The following is a 22,560-nucleotide window of genomic DNA, read 5'->3' as shown; positions in this document are numbered from 1 at the left end:
AACTTGGAAACACTCTGCTCCATACAAGAATTCGAAGTTCTTATTATTTTGAACACATGATCGTTTGTGGAATTGACTTCCTGAATTCCTTAATTGTTGGATAATAGGGGATTTTTAAAGCAAGGTTTTCAGTTAGACTTTGATAAATGGTTTTAAAACCCTTGTAAACATTTAACTAATTTTGCTACAAAAGTATTAATCATTGAAAGTCGAAAGAGAGAAGTACGATCATTCCTTCTCTCGATTCGAAGATGTAGAGCATTGGTAGGCAAAAAGAGGCATTTAATTTGTGTGCTCTTTTGGATAAAGAATAAAATATCCACAAGAAACTGAATGAAATGTGTGTACTTTTACGCTCTTTTGTTCACATTCGGGTTGTTTGACGAAAATCATCGTAACCTGAACAATATGAACGCCTACCATGGATGTAGACTCTACATTGTAGAGTGAGAATCTCTGAAAAGTAGATCTTGAACTTTTTAACACCTATCATTCCGTTTTAAAACTGGAGTGAGACAAGGCTGTGTTCTGTCGCCTCTACTTTTTAATATCGTCCCGGACAACATAATGAGAAGAGACTCGTGTAAACTGAGGGGAATAACTTGGGGATTTAACAGAAGGCTAGAAGATCTCGACTATGCCGATGACATATGTCTACTATCTCACAACTTCAATGATATGCAGGCTAAGATTAATGCAGTATAAACTGAAACAGCTTAGGCTGGTCTAAAGATAAATATTGCCAAGACTAAGGTAATGAGAATTAATGCTTCTAACAGCAGAGCATTCGCAATAGACGATAAGAATATTGAAGACGTATCAACTTTCTGCTATCTCGGAAGTCTTCTGACTATAACAGGTGGTTCTGCAAACGACGTAAGAAATCGAATAAAAGCTGGTGAACATTATTTTGGTATCTTAAACCCCATATGGCGATCAGCACATATTTCGAAAAGAACCAAGATAAACATATTTAATTCCTGCATAAAATCATCTCTTCTTTATGGATGTGAATCGTGGAATGCAGCCCAGAAGGATGTTAACTCGTTACAGGCCTTCATAAATCGATGCCTGCGGAGAATTTCAAAAATATTCTGCCCAGTTACGATTTCAAATTAAAGAGTATGGGTGCAAACCTCCCAAAACCCCGTACATGTCGAGATCCGAAAAAGAAAATGGCGCTGGTTAGGGCATACTCTACGAAAGCCCTTTGACGATGTCACAAGATAATCTATCGAGTGTAACCCGCTAGGAAGCTGTAATATTCACTGTAGTATATTTATACTTGTTTAAATAATTTTGTTTGTTTTATAAAATTGTATTAAATGCCAAAGAAAATAAAAAATATGAGTTCAGTTTGAATTTAGCAGCAGAACAGAAATATCGTTAATTCTTAAAGAAGCTGTAGAATAGAAAGACCATCACACACCTGGCGTCGCCAAATCGAAATTGAAGTTGCCAAACAACGCAAGGGCTGGAACGAGATAAAAACACTTGCATCGAACAAATCAGAATGGAATAAATTTGTTATGGCTCTATACTTCTCATAGGAACTACGGGAACTTATATATATATATATTCCGTTTGTAGGTTATCTCAATTTAGCGAGTTCATTCGGAGGCCTTGTGGCTGATTGTGGTATCCTCAGAAAAACCTTTTTCCTCGTATGCTGAAAATCATACATGAAAAGAGAATGGTTTCCCTTCGTAATTCCGATGACTATGTGATTTCTGTGGTCCTCGTGAAAACCAACTGGTACTTCTAATAAATCTAATCATATTTATTACTGACACATCTCTGAGACAGTCCAGATCATGAAATAGTGCTCTACCAATATGTGGTCGTCTACGCTCTTGTAAGGACGGGCAGTCACATAAAGTATGTTGTACTGATTCTTCCCCCTCCTCATATAAACAACTTCTACAATATATATACGTTCCGACATGTGTCCAATCATTCAGTGACCCGTATTTACATATGTCCTTAAGAAGCCTATTCGAATCCATACCAAGAGACAAAAGAGTCTTGGTCCTATCCTTTGTCAGAGTGAGCCAGAACATTCTGGATATTCTACAAGTGATGATATTTGACCACCTGAGTTCCGTCTCTCTCTATCAAAGTCGATACGGTTACCAAGCGAGTGTGAATATCCCTTAGCACAAGACTTACGTCCAGGGACGATCCGTTGGTTGCGCATTCATCAGATATTTCATTTCCCCAGATGTTGTCATGTCCTGGAACCCATATCAACTCGACGTGATGGTGTGTTAGTTGTGCCAGTGAATGGGTACAATTGAGAAGATATTTCGACCTAATAACATTGGAGTTAAGATCATTGATTGATGCAAGGCTGTCCAAGTAAATATGTACAGTCATATTTTCGAGTTTCAGTGCCCGGATTCTCCTCGCGGCTGTAACGATGGCATACATCTCTGCCTGGAAAATCGTGTAGATATAGAGAAATCGAAGATATATCAAAAGGTCCAGTTCATCGAAGAAAACTCCCGAGACCGGACCGAGACGTAATTCGCGGCCCAATCATCCCTTGTAGGTATACTGATCCTATATGTTTTACCAAAATTCGGTGTAGGTATCATGTAGTCCGTTTCAGGACCCATGATTGCCCTTCCTATAAAAGGCACATAATGCCTTATTCATTCGACTCTCAGCGTTTCCACGAGTATTCCGAAAACCAAATAAACCCAACAGTCGATTATTGTGGCTTCTCAGAATGAAACTCATGGTTAAGCTCCAAGTTTATTCAGGTGCAACAGAGAAAAAGTCGCATCCCATTCTCAGCTCAGCTCCTGATCCGTAAAATATAGTTTAGTAGGGTAATATACTCGGAGACCTCCAATTGGTCCATTGTGATTCCCTTTCAACGATTCAGTTTAGAATACACATAAACAAGGAACTTAGCTGTTTATTTTGAAAATAGAAATTCTGGCGTTTCAAAGCAGGGTGATATTGACAGTGGCATACATGAGTAAATTCTGAACGATCTTCATTTGGATTACTGAGTGTTTCAGAATTTTATGGGATTTATCCGCCTACAGTCTTTCGGATTTAGACAGAAATTTAACCATTGTGAATGTAACCTAACCCTAAAGGAGGCTGTCTTCTAATCCATCGTAGAATTGTTGACTCAGATACACTTAATTCGGTGGCTTTGTAGCCCTGAGCAATTGCAGATAATTTGTAACTGCTTCTTGCTTTCGCTCGTCCTGAAATAGTCTGGACTCTGCTAGTCCCAGCTCTAATTGGTCGAATTACCCATAAACATAACAATGATTACTCTAACCTTTCATAATCAACCTGCACCACGAGACACTTGAGCAGAATATCAGATCCAGGATAGTTAAGTCCATATCACGACTTCCTTCAATACAACTCTATGGCAGTGGTACCATGGTGGTTTCATTAATTCCTCCTTCATTCCCAACCTGGTCTTGCAAGCTCATGCGCAAAATCGCTGTTCTCAATATGCTAGTGTTCTGGAAGGAAAATGTACTATTGTGATCCTTCAGAGCCTTGAACGACGCTTGAATAACAACATATAAAGTCGTGTATTTGCATCTTAGATATGTCATAAACACCGCATAAGCATCGTGAAACCTAACGGAACTCTTCCAGACATCCTTATCAGAGATCGGACTCCTACTTATGTTTTTTTCCGTAATCATGCTGTTTAAGATAACCATGTTTCCTTTAATATTCGTATATGATCTTCATATGACCCGCTTCCCTTGGCCACAGCAGAGCAGACTCGTAAAGTCCCATTATCCTCAATGGGTAGTATTTTATGGTTCAAATATCGCTAGTACCCAAAGATAATTGCTTAATCAACTATGAAGTTTGATTGATGAAATACAGCTAACTAAACTCAATGAGACTTAATTACTACTTTAACGGCTTCTTCTAGTTGGGAGCTTGGACAACTGAATAATTGTTGAGGGAGTTCTTTGTGGGACAGAAAATTAATTACAGTTTGATGGTCTTGTTCTTTTAAATAATCTTACAATAAACCATACACAATATTCAACTCAGTATGCCAGCCGTAAACTGAAAAATGTAGAGGATATAAAGCAGACGTGTGAATGAACGCCACAAGTGACACCAGACAAAAACAAAAACAAGCGAGTGAACAGCAAAAACAACAACATGCTACGATCGGCAAAAATTAGTGTATATAACAGTGATGGGATTTGGGGTACAAATGAGCTATTTTTGGTACAATATTTTCCACTTATGTTGTTATTTCTTCAAGTGGAGATAAATTATTGAATATATGATACTGAATTTACTTAAAATGAACAAAACTATTTTAAAATTTAAAGCATCAACCAACTAAATTAATTTAAAACAGACTATTTTTGGTCCCAAATTTATGGGCACATATTAGTCCCAAATTAAGTACTTCAAACTCCATCACTATATAGTTCCAAGACATTAATTTCACAGTTCTATTCTTACTCGAATTAAATATGTCACAATTTTATTCTACCTCTGAGGAAAACAAAACTTTTACCGTGCCTGATATTTCTTGTTGCCACTGCAGACTTTGCTACATGCAGTCCAACACCAATCCCAGTGTAAATGATAATTATATTATAAAATGGTGCTGCTTCTGCTTTTGCATTACATTTCACTTTTTCTTGAAAATAAAAAAAAAACAAAAATTGATTGTGTAATTCCGATTTACATATGGGGCGTCTAGTCGTAAAGTCACAAGTATCAAGAAGAAAAAAACAAATACGACAAATATGCATTGCATTTTTAAATTGCCAGAATATGTATGATGATGGCGTCAGTGCATATCATTGCATTAATTTGTTATTTTGGTTTTAAAACCCCAAAAAAAACACTTTTGTAAAACATTGATCATCATGTGATTTCTATTTTTGGTGGGGGGCCGGATATAAAGGGCTTTACAGATGGTGATGCAATAGATCAGTGTCATTGGTATATAGAGAAAATAAATTTATTGTGGCATCAAATTGTATAATAAAATTTAAGTTATCTTTCATAATAGGATTTTAAATTTATCAACAGAAATTTTGTATGCAAAGTTGACCACAAGGTTCTTGAACATGGCCTTCGGGACATCCTGGATTATTTATTCCTAAACTGGATTTTCTCCAATACTACCCTTAAGGTATTGGTTAAGTGGAAATTTCATCGATACCTATCACTGATAGATTCTAACTAACATCAATCCTTGTCCTCAATATTCCAGTGTTCTGGTGTATTGATCAACCCGTTCAGAGCTCTCTAACACACTTCCTAGTGACCGTCTCCACTATGCAGATACCTTTCATCCATCAACTAATACCATAACCCTTGTGTAATTTAACGGATTTTCATGTAATTTCATTATCCGTGGTCTTTATTGGGAGTTTCCTAACAAAGTAAATTTCCACGATCATGTACTCATGCATGTTCGGTAAACAAAATCAATTACAGACTCAGAGTGGCGCCCGTAGAACATATGAGGTTGCAAAAATCAAAAATTTCATGTGCCCCTAAAAAATACTGAATAAACCTCTTTTACAGATTTCAAATATGCTACTCTTATTACAATCAGATTTTTGGTTCAGAAGATATAGCACTTCAAAGTTGACAGATTTTCAGTTTTCAAAAAAATAGATCATTTTTAGGTAAGTTGATCCGCTTTCAGATACAATATATCGAAAACTATGTAACGGATCGTCAGTATTTTTGATTCTATTGATTGATATATTTATTAAGAAAAGAATAAACAAAAATTGTACTGTTTACTTTGTATTTGTCCAGGTAAATCGATATTTACCAACTATCCATTTTTTCAATATTTCTCAACTTTGATGGACAATAAGAAAAAACCATAAATTTCTATATTTGCCAAAATATATTAAAAAATTTTAATCTTTTCTGTAGTGCGATTCACTAACTTTTAACACTTTGGCAGGTGTTAACTTTAACCACACATTCAGATGTTTGCACTAACCACTTTGTGATTCACTAACTTATTTTTAACCATGGTAAACAGTTTTATATTTCTCTGTTTTCAAATTGATATTACGTGGCAACGCTGCCAAGCGAAATGTAAAAATAAGAGAAAAGAACAAAGAAGAATAGAAAAAAAAACAAAACAAATAACTTTTTTGTAAAATTTTGTTGCCATTCTAAAATAAAATGATTTTAGAATGGCTAGTACTTCCACTAAAAGAAGCCGAGCGTCTGCCGAGCAGTTAAGTCACGTGGTTGACTTCATGATAAACAACACGGGACTTGCTGGCGGCAAATTTAAAAAGCTCCGCGGAAAATTGGTGTTCGACAAGAAGTGGAGCGAATTGTCGAATGCCCTTAATTGTCTTGGCGGGGCGGTTAAAGCGGTCAACCAGTGGCAGGCTCATTATCAAATAAATTGGAGGCTATATACTTCGAAGCCATTATATTACACGATTATAACGATAAAGACTTTTCTAAACTGATTAAACCACACCAAAAATGCTGGTGTTAATAAACCACAATTTGTTTTGCTAAAAATAACAGCTGACTGAAACAGCTGTATTTAAACGCCAGGAGATATCGTTTACAGTGTTAGTGAATAGCAAAATGGTTAATTTTGTGGTTAACATTTTTAAACGAAACAATTCTGGTTTAAAAAGCATAGTGAATCGCACTACTGGAATAATTTTAAATCATAAAAGCCTTTAAAAAGAAACATAAAAATTTTTCCACAAATTTCAACTTTGTTAACCCATAAGTAATCACCTGAAAGGCGTAGAACCATTTTTAAGCACTCATTTAATAGGCTGATCAATTATCTATCATATGCCTTTTAAATTTTTGATTATCGCATTTGGTTCAAAAGTTATGATTTTTGCAACGAAAAAACTCAAATGGCACCACTGCGTCGTTGGGTTTTGGAATATCATCATATAACATTTAGTTATCATTGCCTTCCACCCTACAGTACATCCCTAAGAAGTTGCCTTTATGCTAGTAATGTTTTCATTTGAGTTGAATTGTAAACAATTTTAACATCCCTATTAAATTAACTTTACTCCACATCTGAGTAAAGTTCATTGAATCATTTCATGTATATACTTATATTACACAGAAACTCCCAGAATAACTTTCAATTAAGCTCAGATAGTGTAAAGATACCCAGCAGTTCTAGGATACTGTCCCGAACTAGTGATTTTACCTATCATTTAGGGTAAAAACTAGCTACGTGACATATTAACACTTACTTGCATGTCCTAAGCAAGAGACCCTTTCCTACGAAAACAAAAACTCATATTCAAATAAATATAGATATATTTTAAGTAAAAATTAGCTTTTATTTTAATCACCCCTATCGTGAAAAACATGTGATATTTATGTTCCCATGAAATATTTATTTCCCACGAAGGGAAAATTGCTATCGTGATATTCCCCTAAACTTTTCATTCACAATAGTTGATTTTGTTCGTAGCAGCTGTTTATTGTTTACAAAATGTCATCTAAAAATTTCACAACATGGGGAATTTTTTCACGTGAACAAAGTTTATGAACGAAAAATGGGAACATATTTCATGTGAAGTATTGATTCGCGATAGGGGTGAATATTTATCAAAATATGTTAAATTTGTTCCCACATTTCTTGTTCTAGTTGCCTGAGACACGTTAATGGCCTGGCGAATTTTTAATAACTTTAACATTTTTTGACCAATTTCTGTTTTTTATATCTCATTAGAACGACAATTACGTACACATTTCTATTCTTGTAAATTAAATGGCAAAATCAATTTTTAAATGGCAAAATTTTTACAAAAACTAAAAAAAATGCATTTTTTCTCCTTGTGAATGCATCTCAAAACTTCAGAGGGCTTGCCGACCCTACCGATTTACCTAACATTTTTTCAGTATGATTTTTTTAATAATTTTCACCAAACCGGGGGGTGAGAATGGCCAAAATCCAACTTTTGTTTATTAAGGGCCAACGTATTGCACATACCCAATATCTACTAAACCTAACATCCAATTGCAGTTCGTCAAGCATTTATTTGACTTAAGTAATTACAAATTTTCATTAATTATCTTGTCATTAATTATGGATTTGTTATAAATTCTGAATTTGAAACATTCATTATTTTGTTCACAATATGTCCTTAAAATTACTACCTACAAATTACATTTAATTATATCACATTTTTCACATCACAATAATTTTTAAATTGTCAACTTTATCATCATCATCATAATTATTTAGTGAATAATTTGTTTATATTTAATTGATTTAATGCATTATTACAACAAATGTTTTCAATTGTTTAAAGTGTAATCAAACAATTACATCTGTTGAAACTAAAAACCTATTATAGAGCAAGACATGGAAGAGAAACTACTACTAAATATACTTCTTACTAATGTTTTTCTGTCAACATCCAAATGATCAGATCGTTCCATTGTGGGGTATTTCTAAACGGCTGGTTCGATCGGGATAAAATTTGACGTGACCGTTGCCTAGGAGTATTCGAGTTTAAGTTATTAAAATGGATCCTACAAATGCTCCAAAAAATTTCGATTCTGCCCCACCGTGCGTTCAAATATTGTATTATTATGAAACTTTATACGAACGTTTCTCTTACAAAAATTTGAGAACTGGAAAACAATGTCCCTCAGATCGCGAACGATATCAATAACGAAACATTAGAAATATCGATCATGATTCGTTTACTATTACAAAGATTCGTAATTTTGAAATATTCTCTACAATTATCTTTAGAAAATTTATTGGGAATTATTCATATTTTTTAAAAAATTCTGGGAATAGTTTTGTTCGCGAATTATTATACCCTTCACCATGAGTGGCAAGGGTATATATAAGTTTGTCATTCCGTTTGTAATTTCCACATTTTTCATTTGCGACCACATAAAGTATATATATTCTGGATCGTTATAGATAGCGGAATCGATATAGCCATGTCCGTCTGTCCGTCTGTCCGTCTGTGTGTTGAAATCAACTTTCCGAAGCCCCCAACTAACATACATACATGATTCATATATCAATATCTCCGGAATTCTTCCGGCTCGGTTGCTATTTAAAATCGAGAAAATCGGTCCACAAATGGCTGAGATATAAGGAAAAAACCAGGACAACCTCGATTTTTTACCTATTTCTGACCTATATATGGATTGCTAAGTCATTAATATAGACAATATGGATATCTAATGATAGATATTTCAAAGACCTTTGCATCGACGTATATAAGACCATAGTAAGTTGGACCTGGACTGAGATATAACCATAAAACCAAAACACAATGTAATTTGTTATTGTTTTCAATGATGTCATGCAAATATGTGTATGTATAATAACAAACAAAGCTTTATTTGTATGTATATATGTATGTGTTTTTTTGTCAATCTTCAGCAATGCGAATTTATATACCAGGTGGTGTCGATTCTACAATAAGTACAACATTTACAAAAACCACTTGCAATTTGTTTTTGTTTATGTGGTTTAAGCTGTCAAAGTTTGCCTGTTGTTTTTGTTACTTTTACGTTTGTTGTAGCATTCGCCGCAACAATCATACGATAATTGACAGTTCAAACATCAAAACAACATTATCAACACCACCTAGTATATAAATTCGCCTTGAGAGAGAGCTTTTTATAATGTGTTCTCAAAAGAGCAACTCTCTCACGCGTACACAGAACCAGTGTTGCTATATATTTTTTGAAGAAAACTTTTTATTTCTAAGTACATACTAAAATTACAAAACCCAATTGGTATATATATGTAATCAAACTGAGATAATTTATGTGAATTTAGTGCTGGAGACACTTTCAATATATTCAAATCAATCTCCCCATTTAGTGAATGAATTTGGGGACTATCATTTTGAAATCATCGGTTCAACTTATTGATATCAATTTTCCAAAAAAACTTTTTTTTTAAAAATAAAACTTTTTCGTCTCAAAAACCTTGCTAAAAAGGGAAAACTTGACATATGGTAACACTGCACAGAACACATATTGTACAAAAACAACAACCACGTTGTTTGAGCACGTTGCTTTTGCGCTTATTTCATTTTTGTTGTTGTATGTTGCTATTGTCAACAAATAATTGAGCAACGCACCACTCCCAGCAAGGCGAATCTATAGAAGGTGACGACAGAACTACAACATGTACAAAAACAACAGGTACTTTGTTTTTGTTAAAAGATAGTCGAACTGTCAAAGTTGCCGGTTGTTGTTTTTGCTTTTGGGTTTGTTGTATTTTTCGCCACAACAATCACAAGTGAATTGACAGTTCACTTGTCTAAACAATTCGCCTTGACTCCCATATTGTTATTCTATTTTTTTAGCCGTTTTTAAACATGAAAGTAAATAACAAACATTTCAGAAAAAGCTTTTTGTTCGATTGTTGTGTTTAATTCTTTTAATACCCTTCATCATAAGTGGCAAGGCTATAACATATGTATATTTAAGTTTGTCATTCCGTTTGCAATTTCTATAAAATTTTATGAAATTTTAACAGATTATGTAAACGATTCTATATTGGATTTGCTGTTACGGTTCCATATGTGTTCTCCTATTTTAAGATTTAATTTTAATCTTATATACAGGGATGGAAAATTATATTTTTGTTCTGTATTAAAATAGTATTAAAAAATTACTTTCTTCATCACCAGAGTACTTAAAATTTTAATATTACTGTAGCTTTATGTTGTAAACAGTCGCTGTTATCACAAAATTGTCTATAGAAAGTGCTGTTGAATACGAGATTTTCTATAGAAAATGATTTATAATAGACAAGATTTTTAAAGAAAATGCTGTTTTTCATACGATTTTCTATAGAAAATATTGTTATACTCAAGATTTTCTATAGAAAATTATTTTATTTTCTATAGAAAAATGTTACACTCAAGATTTTCAACAGAAAATATAGTTATACTTAAGATTTTCTACAGCAAATATTGTTATACACAAGATTTTCTATAGAAAATATTGTTCTACACAAGATTTTCTATAGAAAATGTTGATCTACACAAGATTTTCTATAGAAAATGTTGATCTACACAAGATTTTCTATAGAAAATGTCGTCATACACAAGATTTTCAACAGAAAATATAGTTATACTTAAGATTTTCTACAGCAAATATTGTTATACACAAGATTTTCTATAGAAAATATTGTTCTACACAAGATTTTCCATAGAAAATGTTGATCTACACAAGATTTTCTATAGAAAATGTTGATCTACACAAGATTTTCTATAGAAAATGTCGTCATACACAAGATTTTCTATAGAAAATGTTGTTATACTCAAGATTTTCTACAGAAAATATTTTCTATAGAAAATATTGTTCTACTCAAGATTTTCTACAGAAAATATTGTTCTACACAAGATTTTCTATAAAAAATATTGTTCTACACAAGATTTTCTATAGAAAATATCGTCATACACTAGATTTTCTATAGAAAATATTGTTCTACACAAGATTTTCTACAGAAAATGTTGTTCTACACAAGATTTTCTACAGAAAATGTTGTTCTACACAAGATTTTGACCTGTATATGTATTATGGATATCTAATGATAGATATTTCAAAGACCTTTGCAACGACGTATATCAGACCATAGTAAGTTGGACCTACAATGGGTCAAAAATCGAAAAAATATTTTTTAACCCAAATTTTTTTCTTTCACTAAATTTAAAAAAAAATAAATTATAAAACAATTTCGAAAAAAAAAATTCCAAAAAATTGGAAAAATAAAATTGTATTTGTGTTTATCTAAAAATATTTAAAATTTTTATTTTAAAGTATAATTTGGTGAAGGGTATTTAAGATTCGGCACAGCCGAATATAGCTCTCTGACTTGTTGGATTATGTGATTGTTTTAAATTTTTATTCTAACAAAGTTTTCTTTCCATGTCTTCCTCTGTTTTAATATACATTATTTTTGAAATAAACAAATACGATCTGATTATTTTAGCTGTCAGTAATTACAACCATATACTTATATGTATATAATTTGAGATTTAATTACAAAACATTAATTTGATTTTTTATTTATACTAAACAAAGAATTTCAAAAAAAAAAAAAATATTTTATTGCCATCAAATAAATATTTATTTAAAATTTTCCTAGATCAAATTGTTTAGATTAAAAGTGACATGCAATTTAGACAGTAAATAAACAAAAAACAATTTAAAGTTTTTCCCAACTCTAAAATAACTATAAATAATTGAAAATCTCTATGATTCGATGTCAGTTACAATTTGAATAGTAAAAGTTTTGCAACAAATAACCCTTCGACAATAATAAAGAGAAATATTTGGTAGCAAAGTTGATAAAATGAAATTCCAGTTGACAGTTTTACTAGTGGCTGCTGTCATGTTGATGGTGAGTTTGTTTGAGTTTTATAATCAAAATAAGTAAAATAATAAAATTCTTGGTATTAAAACAGGCATGCTCTACTTGTATGGCCCAGGGTGGAGGAGGTGGAGCTCAAGGTGGCGCCCAGGCTGGTATGGGAGTTGGCATGGGAGCGGGTGCTGGAGCTGGTGGTGGTGCAGGAGGCCAGGGTGGTGCTCAGGCTGGTATGGGTGGTGGCATGGGAGGTAGTGGTGGCGGTGGCGGTGGCGGTGGTCCTGGTGGCCGTTAAATGCTGCGATCGAGACATTTTCTACATATTCCCCCAAGTTGACACTTACTGATTTAAAGTTCCCTATAAAATTTAATAAATTATCTAAAAAATCCTAAAGCTTTATGTTTTATTAGCAAATTAAAAGTGAATTTAACACGAAGGAAAGAAGCAACGATTTAAGGTTGTACCAACCACTGATCGAGAAGATCATATGACCGATCCTTCTTTTAATCCAATGTACTTTTAGTCTCCCTTTTTCTGGTGCCATTTACTTATGAATATCGACCCCTTAGCGCCAAATTATCGAAAGCGACAAAACACAAATTTTAAAGGAGAAGGTTTTTTTTTGATTATTTTGAAATTTATACATAGAATTAAAAATGTTATGACGCGATATAATATAATTTCGTTCAAGCTATTTGTCTATTTTTCAAAAATATTTATAACTTTTCATGGAATACTTTATAGAAAAATATGACAAAAAATGTTTTTTATTGAATTTTTGCATAGATAAAAATTTTTCGAATTGAAATAAAATATTTATTTATGAATAGTTTTTAATGAATTTTCACAGTTATGTGGATTTTTCTATTTAAAATGGAAAAATAAAAACGAATTTGAAATTTATTATCAGCAATCCCGCAATTCCCAAAAAAGTGTTGAAAAATTCCAAAAATTGTAATTTTTAGTTTTTTGGCTATAATATCCATACCAGGATCGGGGTTATCGGAACCCTTTACTAAATAATTAGAAACAAATTGAGCCACCTATAATCGGTTACTATATTTTGATATCGGATACGCGATTTGAGGATTTTTGGCCTAAAGTTTTATTTTACATAAAAAATAGGTGGTTTTTGAAAGGCCCTGGTCGCCTCGGTAACAACAATTTTGAAATTTGTTTTCCTTTAGAATATTTTATGAAGACTAAGCTTTCAGAAAGTAGAAATTCCTTAAACATCCTCTTAGAAATTTTTTGTGATAACTTAAAAAGAAAAAAAGTTCTTTTTTCCCAAAAAAAAAATAGCGAGAAATTGCTTTTTAAAATTTCTTTCAATTCGAATACATATAACTTTGGACTTAGTCATTATTTTTAAACAGTTGTTTTTCCATTTGATACATTCATGCGTTCTTAGTCCAATAAAGGAAAACTGGGGAGAATCGGGAAATATTTGGATACGCTGTTATCAAAAAACTGGAGTAGGGTGGGTAAAAATGTTGAAAATTTAATTTTCAAATGCGAATATCTCCTAAGCTATAATAGATAATTGATAGCTAGATGGTTTTTTGTAGTGCTCGATGAGAAAAATATATATGTATAATTTTTTTGAAATCGGAATTCAAACCCAGAAATAATATCGTTTAAAAAATGTAACATACCTGAGGTGTTCTACTTTGAGGGCCCTTGATCGCGCACCTGGTGGGCCCATGAGGTTCATGTTCAAAACTTAATCTCGGCAACACTTCTTCTTTGCGAGTGTGAAATTTCATTTAAACCAATCTAACCATTTAGAAATTACAGATTTATTTATATTATCTACATATATCACTGTGTGTTGCTTACGATAAAATTTGTTTACTGTAAAATATAAACATTGACTTACGATAAAATCTTACCCCCTATATTTTTGATGTTATTAACAATTTTGATATTCTGAGAACGCTAAAACATCAGTCGGTCCATAAAATTTTAATTTCTGCAATAAAACAAAAATTTTAAAAATGTCGCTTACGATAATTTGGCGCTAAGGGCTCGATATTTATTATTTAATTTATTTCTGACATAAATCATGTCGCAATTATATTGGCGCCATGTTTTTTATTATTATATTTTATTATTGATTTATGTCAACTAAAGTTTCATTATCATCATATCAAGCGTAATATTTATTTTTGACATTTTTTGTTTTTTTTTAATTTGCACTGATAAACATAGTAAATAGTTGGTTGGTAGTTTTCTTAAGAATTTTTATTTAGTCATATATAAAAATTAAAGTGAAACACACACTTATTGAGCTTATTAATGCACTTCAAATTTGATTAAATTTTATTTGTCTTTCTAAATGCCTGCCAAGAGCCAATAAAATAATTACAAGTGGTGACTTTAGGCGGCGAGTGCAGCAGACACTTTTGCCACACCGGAAATAACTGGTGTGTTTGGATTGCACTGAATTGAATGAAAGTTTTTTTGTTTTTTTTTTTAAAGTGTTAAATTCTTGAAATTTACAAAAGTAAAGTGATATTTAGGTAACTTTCTTGTGAGTCATAGTTTTTTTTTATTTTCCAAGCAAATTAGAAGAAGTGGAGAAGGATTTTAGGGTGATTTATACCCTACACCGCCATAGTGGGGAGGGTATTATGCGTTTGTGCAGATGTTTGTAACGCCCAAAATTATTAGTCTACCATCCACCTTAAAGTATACCGATCGACTTAGAATCACTTCCTGAGTCGATTAAACGGTGCACAGTGGTATAAGAATCAAAAAAAGAAGGAAATAAATCTGTAACTTCTAAACCCTTACCTCGATTTGCTCAAAGGGAAAGTGTTGTCGAGTTTAAGTTTTGAATCTGGGCCTCATGAGCCCACCAGGAGCTGAGCAAAGGGTCCCCAAAGTAGGACACCTCGGGTATGGTCAATTTTAAAAATGATACTATTTATTCGTTTGTGTTCCGATTTCCAAAAAAATACATATATAGAATCTTCTCATTGAGCACTACATAAAACCTAGCTATCAATTATCTCTTATAGCTTAGGAGATGTTCGCATTTGAAAATTAAATTTTCAACATTTTTACCCACCCTACTCCAGTTTTTTGGTGACCGCGGTTCCAAATTTTCCATTTTCTTTTATAGGATTAACAACAGATGTATATATCAAATAAATGAATAATTGTTTAAAAACCATAACTGAGTCCAAAGTTACATGCATTTGAATTAAAAAAAAATTAAAAAAGGCGATTTTTCGCTATTTTTTTGAGAAAAAAAGTACTTTTATTCTTTTTCAGTTATCTAAAAAATTTCTAAGAGGATGTATAATGAATTTATACTTTTTGAAAAGCTAAATTAACATCAAATATTTTAAATGAAAAAAAATTTATAATTTTTGATACCCAGGGGACCAAGTCCGTTCAAAAAACGCCTATTTTTTATGTAAAATTCAACTTTGGGGCAAAAATTCTCAAATCGCATAGTCAATATCAAAATATAGTAACCCATTTTAGATGGCCCAATATGTTCTTAATTATTTTGTAAAGGGTTCCGATAACCCCGCCCCTGGTGTGGATATTATAGCCAAAAAACGAAAATATCCCATTTTTGGAATTTTTCAATACTTTTTTGGGAATTGCGGGATTGCTGATTACAAATTTCAAAATTTGTTTTTATTTTTCCATTTTCAATAAAAAAATCTATATAAGTGTAAAATTTCATTAAAAAATATTCATAAATAAAAATGTTATTATAATTTAAAAAATTTGTATCTATGCAAAAACTCAATAAAAAGCATTTTTTGTCATATTTTTCAAAAAAGTATTTCATGAATTTTTTAATTGTCAAAAGTTGTATACATTATTGAAAAGTATACAAAATCCTCTATCCATTGATATATAACATGTATACCTTATGTGTTTTACTTAACAACTCGCATATAATTTATCGCGATGTCCATCCGTCCGTCTGGTTGGCTGGCTGGCTGTCCTTGTAAACCTTGTGCGCAGAGTACAGGTCGCAATTTTCAAGATATTTCGATCAAATTTGGTACATATTATTTTTTCCCAAGGACCAAGCCTATTGAAACTGACTGAAATCGGTCCATTATTTCACCTAGCCCCCATACAAATGTCCTTCCGAAATTGGACTTTATCGGTCATAAATGTTTAATTTATAAATGTATCTCCACAAATATCTCTTCAAATAAGTTTTATATATACAAAATTCATGTCACCAAATTTTGTTACAATCGGTCCGTAATTAGTCATAGCTCCCATATAGACCCGCTTCCGAAAATCACTTTAACGTGCATAAATCGCTTAAAAATGTTGGTAAACACACAAAATTCAACATAGTTAACTTTAATATACACACAAATCACACGACCTAATTTCATGGTGATCGGTCCATAATTGGTCATATCCCCCATATAAGGTCCACTTCCGAAAATCACTCAAAAATATAAATTATTGAAATTTTAAAAGGAAAATGTTTTTGCTCTTTTACTTAGTGTAGGGTATTATATAGTAGGGCTTGACCGATCATACTTTCTTACTTGTTTTTTAATGTTTTAGGTATGTTTGAGGCTAAAATTGTGGCGAAAACTAGGCTCCCAATTAGCTTGTAGTATGAAATGAATTTGATTCTGATTGTTTTTTTGCTATTGTCAAATTGTTTATTGAAACCGAATGTATATTTTCTATTCACTTTTATAGTTTTTGTATACATATGTATATCTACAGAATATATATTGTTTTATTATAAGAGAAAAATCTGTCACGCACGGTATGTCACGTACGATATTAAATTTTATTTATTATAAAATCATCCAAAGATTGTTTTTATTTAAATATGACGGATTGTAAAGGAAAAATATTTCGTTTAGTGTAAGAAATTAAAAGAAAACATGACGCCTCTCACGATTCTAATATTTTCGCATATTTCTACATGTACCTCAAAATGAGTTCCGTTTTATGTCACGTACGATATAGCCTTATTTCGCTCTATATTTTGGACAACAATGTTTCAAAAGAACTTTTTATTATTTTAAAATATTATTTTTCAGATACTCTTATTTTTGCAAAATCTATTCCACTCTATAGGCGTACAAATGTCACGTACTATGATATGGAATTGCCCATATGATAGATTAAATAGGGCATCAAAATCGAAAAAAATTTTAGAGGCTTTTTAAACCACTACACAATTTTGATGTATTGTGGTTCCAGTAGTACACATATGGTCCAAATTTTTAATTCTATGGAGAAGTTTTTTTAAAATTTTTTTTTTCTAAAATTGCGAATTTTTCTCCAATAATTTATGATAACTCAAAAAGGGTTAGTCCGATATTACTGAAATAAACTTGGAAAAGTTAAAATCTACATAACCTTTAATCAGTTTGTATATTGCGTTTTAATCGGCTCAGTAGTTTCGGAGTTATAATAACAAACTGAAGCAAAAAATATATTTTTTATGTGAAAATATCAAATTTTTTGTTTTAAAAAAATCATGAAAAATCGAAAACGGCAGAACTTGTTTAGATTTATTTCTTTATTGCAAAGTCACATGTAATAGAAACAAAATGAGATATCGATCATAAAAATCGATTGATTCCTTTCGAATTTATTCACAATTAAGTGAATTCGCTTATTTTCACAAAATTTTACTTTTTTGTTTGATTTATATAAAATTGATTAGTTAATGTTCTTCTTTCGATTGATTGAATTTTGAAAACATTTTCCCCATGCTATGTACAAATTTTCACATATATATTGCTTTTTAATCGGCTCAGTAGTTTCGGAGTTATAATAACAAACTGAAGCAAAAAATATATTTTTTATGTGAAAATATAAAATTTTTTTGTTTTAAAAAAATCATGAAAAATCGAAAACGGCAGAAATTGTTTAGATTTATTGCATTATTGCAAAGTCACATATAATAGCAACAAAATGAGATATTTATCATAAAAAGCGATTGATTATTTTCGAATTTATTCACAATTAAGTGAATTCGCTCATTTTCACAAAATTTTAGTTTTTTGTTTGATATACATAAAATTGAGTAATTAATGTTCTTCTTTCGATTGATTGAATATTGAAAAAATTTTCCCCATGCTATGTACAAATTTTCACATATATATTGCGTTTTAATCGGCTCATTAGTTTCGGAGTTATAATAACAAACTGAAGCAAAAATATATTTTTTATGTAAAACTATCAAATTTTTTTGTTTTAAAAAAATCATGAAAAATCGAAAACGGCAGAAATTGTTTAGATTTATTGCTTTATTGCAAAGATATTTATCATAAAAATTGACTGACTATTTTCGAATTTATTCACAATTAAGTGAATTCGCTCATTTTCATAAAATTTAACTTTTTTGTTTGATATACATAAAATTGAGTAGTTAATGTTCTTCTATCGATTGATTGAATTTTAAAAACATTTTTCCCATGCTATGTACAAATTTTCACATATATATTGCGTTTTAATCGGCTCAGTAGTTTCGGAGTTATAATAACAAACTGAAGCAAAAAATATATTTTTTATGTGAAAATATCAATTTTTTTTTGTTTTAAAAAAATCATGAAAAATCGAAAAAAGCTGGAATTGTTTGGATTTGTTACTTTATTGCAAAGCCACTTGTAATATGAACAAAATGAGATATCGATCATTAAAAACGATGTATCATTTTCGAATTTATTCACAATTAAGTGAATTCGCTTATTTCTGCTTGAGTAGTTCTTAATGATTTTGTTGAGTTTGACAACAATCCTCATGGAGTAACGTTTCCAATTCTTGGTCTTCAAACTTTCTTGGCTGGCCTAGGCGATCTTTGTCTTCCGTGTCCAAAATCACCACTTCTGAGCAGCAAAAACCATCTCTCGCCATAAGCTTTGGTGAGCAATTGGTGTGCTTCAGCAACATTTTTTCTCAACTAAAGAAGTAAGCAAAACTCGAAGCAAAAAAAAACTTTGTTATTTATACATTTCTCCACAAATAAGTTTTACATATATAAAACAATCACATTTAAACTTTTCGTGAGAATCAGTGCACAATTTTGATACAGTGAAATGTCTTTTTCGAGAGATATGATCTCTAAATAACTGTCATATCAATTCAACAGCATGCTATAGTCGAAAAACAATAAATCATAATAAAAATTTACTGATAAAATAGAAATAATTAGTTTATATTCCATAAACAATCATATTATGCTAAAAATAAACCTAAAATCTACTAATATTTATCATTGCGCACTCTTAATACCAAATAAATATTTGAAAAGAAAACCAGCTGATTTTTGTTGATAAACAACGAAAAATTCCGCAAGAGAAATCAGGTGAGTTATAAATGAATGAATGATTATTATCTCATGATGTTTTGTATATATTTTTTTTACACGTGCCACTAATTTTCTACTACATATTATTTTTCGCAGATTTGCCAGCCAAAAAATTTATAGATTTTTGTTTATTGTTTTATTTTATGTTGTTTTAGAATGACATATCAAAAAAAAAAATCTACATATTTATGAAATTCAAGATAATTTTCACTGTCTACACGTTTTACAATAAAATTTGGGCCACTAGAATACAAATGTTTGTTACACTTGCGATAGCAATTAAAAAAATTATGAGAAAAATTAAATGTGTAATCTAAATTAACAGACAGACATCATAAATAATACTACACATTTATGCTAAAAGATGACTTTGCAAAAAATTTAAGTAGAAAATGTATTTAATAAAAAAATATATATATACTGAGAGAAAAAGGGTCTTAATGTAAATCATTAAGACGCTTTTTATTAAGAACTCCTTATTTGATTCCACACAAATGTTCGGTGCTTCCTTTAACCTCGAAGGATCACTGAAGATAAATGTTAAATGAAAGTCAGTTGTAAAGATCTTTGATCATGAAGTAACCAAGGAAGATAAATACATATCGAACTGGATCCTCTAAAAAGAGTCAACTCAAAATTTAAAAATGTAGAGGCAAAAAACTGATTTTTTTTAATACATTACAATGAAAGTTGAAGACGGATTCAACTGTATTTTTTGGCGAAAGAGTAGAGAAAATATTGTAAGATTTTTACAGTGGGTAGATATGACCACTGTATATCGATTTCTTGCAAAAAGCGAAAATTGAAAAATTTAGAGTTGTCGCTCTTTAGAGGAACAACCAGTGCGATCGATATATTTATAACTTAATCGAAATTATAAATTTTATGTAAAGAACTCGTGCTTTATTTAAATAATCTAAATCATTTCTAAATATTATTTACTTTTCTATTTGAACGCATGTTAGACGGTGTTAGAATCTCAAATATTTTCTAATTATTTACAATAAGCGCGTGTCTTATGTTTTTGTTTGCTAAAGAATTATTCAAATATTATTGTATTTAAAATGTTGTTTAAATATCAGTTATGTTTAAGTTGAAATTATCAGATTTGTAAAAGTATTTTATCATCACAGCCAAAAGCAAGTGATGCATTTTTTATACATAAAAACTTAACTATGTATTTGGAAACCTTCAACATTTGAGGAACAATTTTAAAACATTTATTAGTTTATAGAAAATGTCTTTAATTGGCACTTAATATTTAATTTTTATTTTTTCTTTAACAGATCGATGTACATATTTATCCCTCATTTAAACAACATTAAGGTAAGAGATTTTCTATTTCAAAGATTGATATGTAGATATTAGATATAAAATACTTGTGCAATTATAAGACTTATTATAAATATTAAAACTGTTTGCTCAAATTGATACCTTTACAAGAATCTAGTTTACGACATGACACTACATTTTGCCAGTTAATACTGAATCGTGAGTCATTTTATACTAAATTTTATAACTCAATCATGTTTAATTTTATACGGAATTTTATTACTGAATTGTGGGTCTTTTTATACTGAATTTTATAACTCAATCGTGGGTCTTTTCATACTGAATTTTATAACTCAATCGTGGTTCCTTTTATACTTAATTTTATAACTCAATCGTGGTTCCTTTTATTCTGAATTTTATTACCGAATAGAGGGTCTTTTATACTGAATTTTATAACTCAATCGTGGGTCTTTTTATACTCAATTTTATAACTCAATCGTGGTTCCTTTTATACTGAATTTTATTACTGAATCGTGGGTCTTTTTATACTGAATTTTATTACTGAATCGAGGGTCTTTTTATACTCAATTTTATAACTCAATCGTGGGTCTTTTTATACTCAATTTTATAACTCAATCGTGGTTCCTTTTATACTGAATTTTATTACTGAATCGTGGGTCTTTTTATACTGAATTTTATTACTGAATCGAGGGTCTTTTTATACTGAATTTTATAACTCAATCGTGGGTCTTTTAATACTGAATTTTATAACTCAATCGTGGGTCTATTTACACTGAATTTTATAACTCAATCGTGGGTCTATTTATACTGAATTTTATAACTTAATCGTGGGTCTATTTATACTGAATTTTATAACTCAATTGTGGGTCTATTTATACTGAATTTTATAACTCAATCGTGGGTCTATTTATACTGAATTTTATAACTCAATCGTGGGTCTTTTAATACTGAATTTTATAACTTAATCGTGGGTCTATTTATACTGAATTTTATAACTCAATCGTGGGTCTATTTACACTGAATTTTATAACTCAATCGTGGGTCTTTTAATACTGAATTTTATAACTTAATCGTGGGTCTATTTATACTGAATTTTATAACTCAATCGTGGGTCTATTTATACTGAATTTTATAACTCAATCGTGGGTCTATTTATACTGAATTTTATAACTTAATCGTGGGTTTATTTATACTGAATTTTATAACTCAATCGTGGGTCTATTTATACTGAATTTGATAACTCAATCGTGGGTCTATTTATACTGAATTTTATAACTCAATCGTGGGTCTATTTATACTGAATTTTATAACTTAATCGTGGGTCTATTTATACTGAATTTTACAACTCAAGCGTGGGTCTATTTATACTGAATTTTATAACTCAATCGTGGGTCTATTTATACTGAATTTTATAACTCAATCGTGGGTCTATTTATACTGAATTTTATAACTCAATCGTGGGTCTATTTATACTGAATTTTATAACTTAATCGTGGGTCTATTTATACTGAATTTTATAACTCAATCGTGGGTCTATTTATACTGAATTTTATAACTCAATCGTGGGTCTATTTATACTGAATTTTA

The 22,560-nt window shown here is 30.8% G+C and overlaps 1 protein-coding gene across 1 annotated transcript; it reads left to right on the top strand.

Annotated features, from left to right (window-relative positions):
- The first annotated feature begins 12,260 nt into the window (after window positions 1-12,260).
- On the top strand, window positions 12,261-12,730 carry LOC135953471 (alanine and glycine-rich protein-like). The gene is made up of 2 exons (XM_065503381.1): window positions 12,261-12,385; window positions 12,450-12,730. Exons 1-2 carry the CDS (start codon window positions 12,338-12,340, stop codon window positions 12,645-12,647), a joined length of 246 nt encoding a protein of 81 aa, XP_065359453.1. The 5' UTR covers window positions 12,261-12,337; the 3' UTR covers window positions 12,648-12,730.
- Window positions 12,731-22,560: the final 9,830 nt, after the last annotated feature.

The sequence above is a fragment of the Calliphora vicina genome, chromosome 3 (assembly GCF_958450345.1).
Source record: "Calliphora vicina chromosome 3, idCalVici1.1, whole genome shotgun sequence".
NCBI lineage: Eukaryota > Metazoa > Arthropoda > Insecta > Diptera > Calliphoridae > Calliphora > Calliphora vicina.
This window is presented reverse-complemented; position numbering and strand designations above follow the sequence as displayed.

Excerpts from the sequence above, each read along its gene's own strand:
- LOC135953471 (XM_065503381.1), top strand. The coding sequence starts at position 12,338 with ATGAAATTCCAGTTGACAGTTTTACTAGTGGCTGCTGTCATGTTGATG. Across the intron at positions 12,386-12,449 it reads TGGCTGCTGTCATGTTGATG|GCATGCTCTACTTGTATGGC; the intron begins GTGAGTTTGTTT and ends GTATTAAAACAG.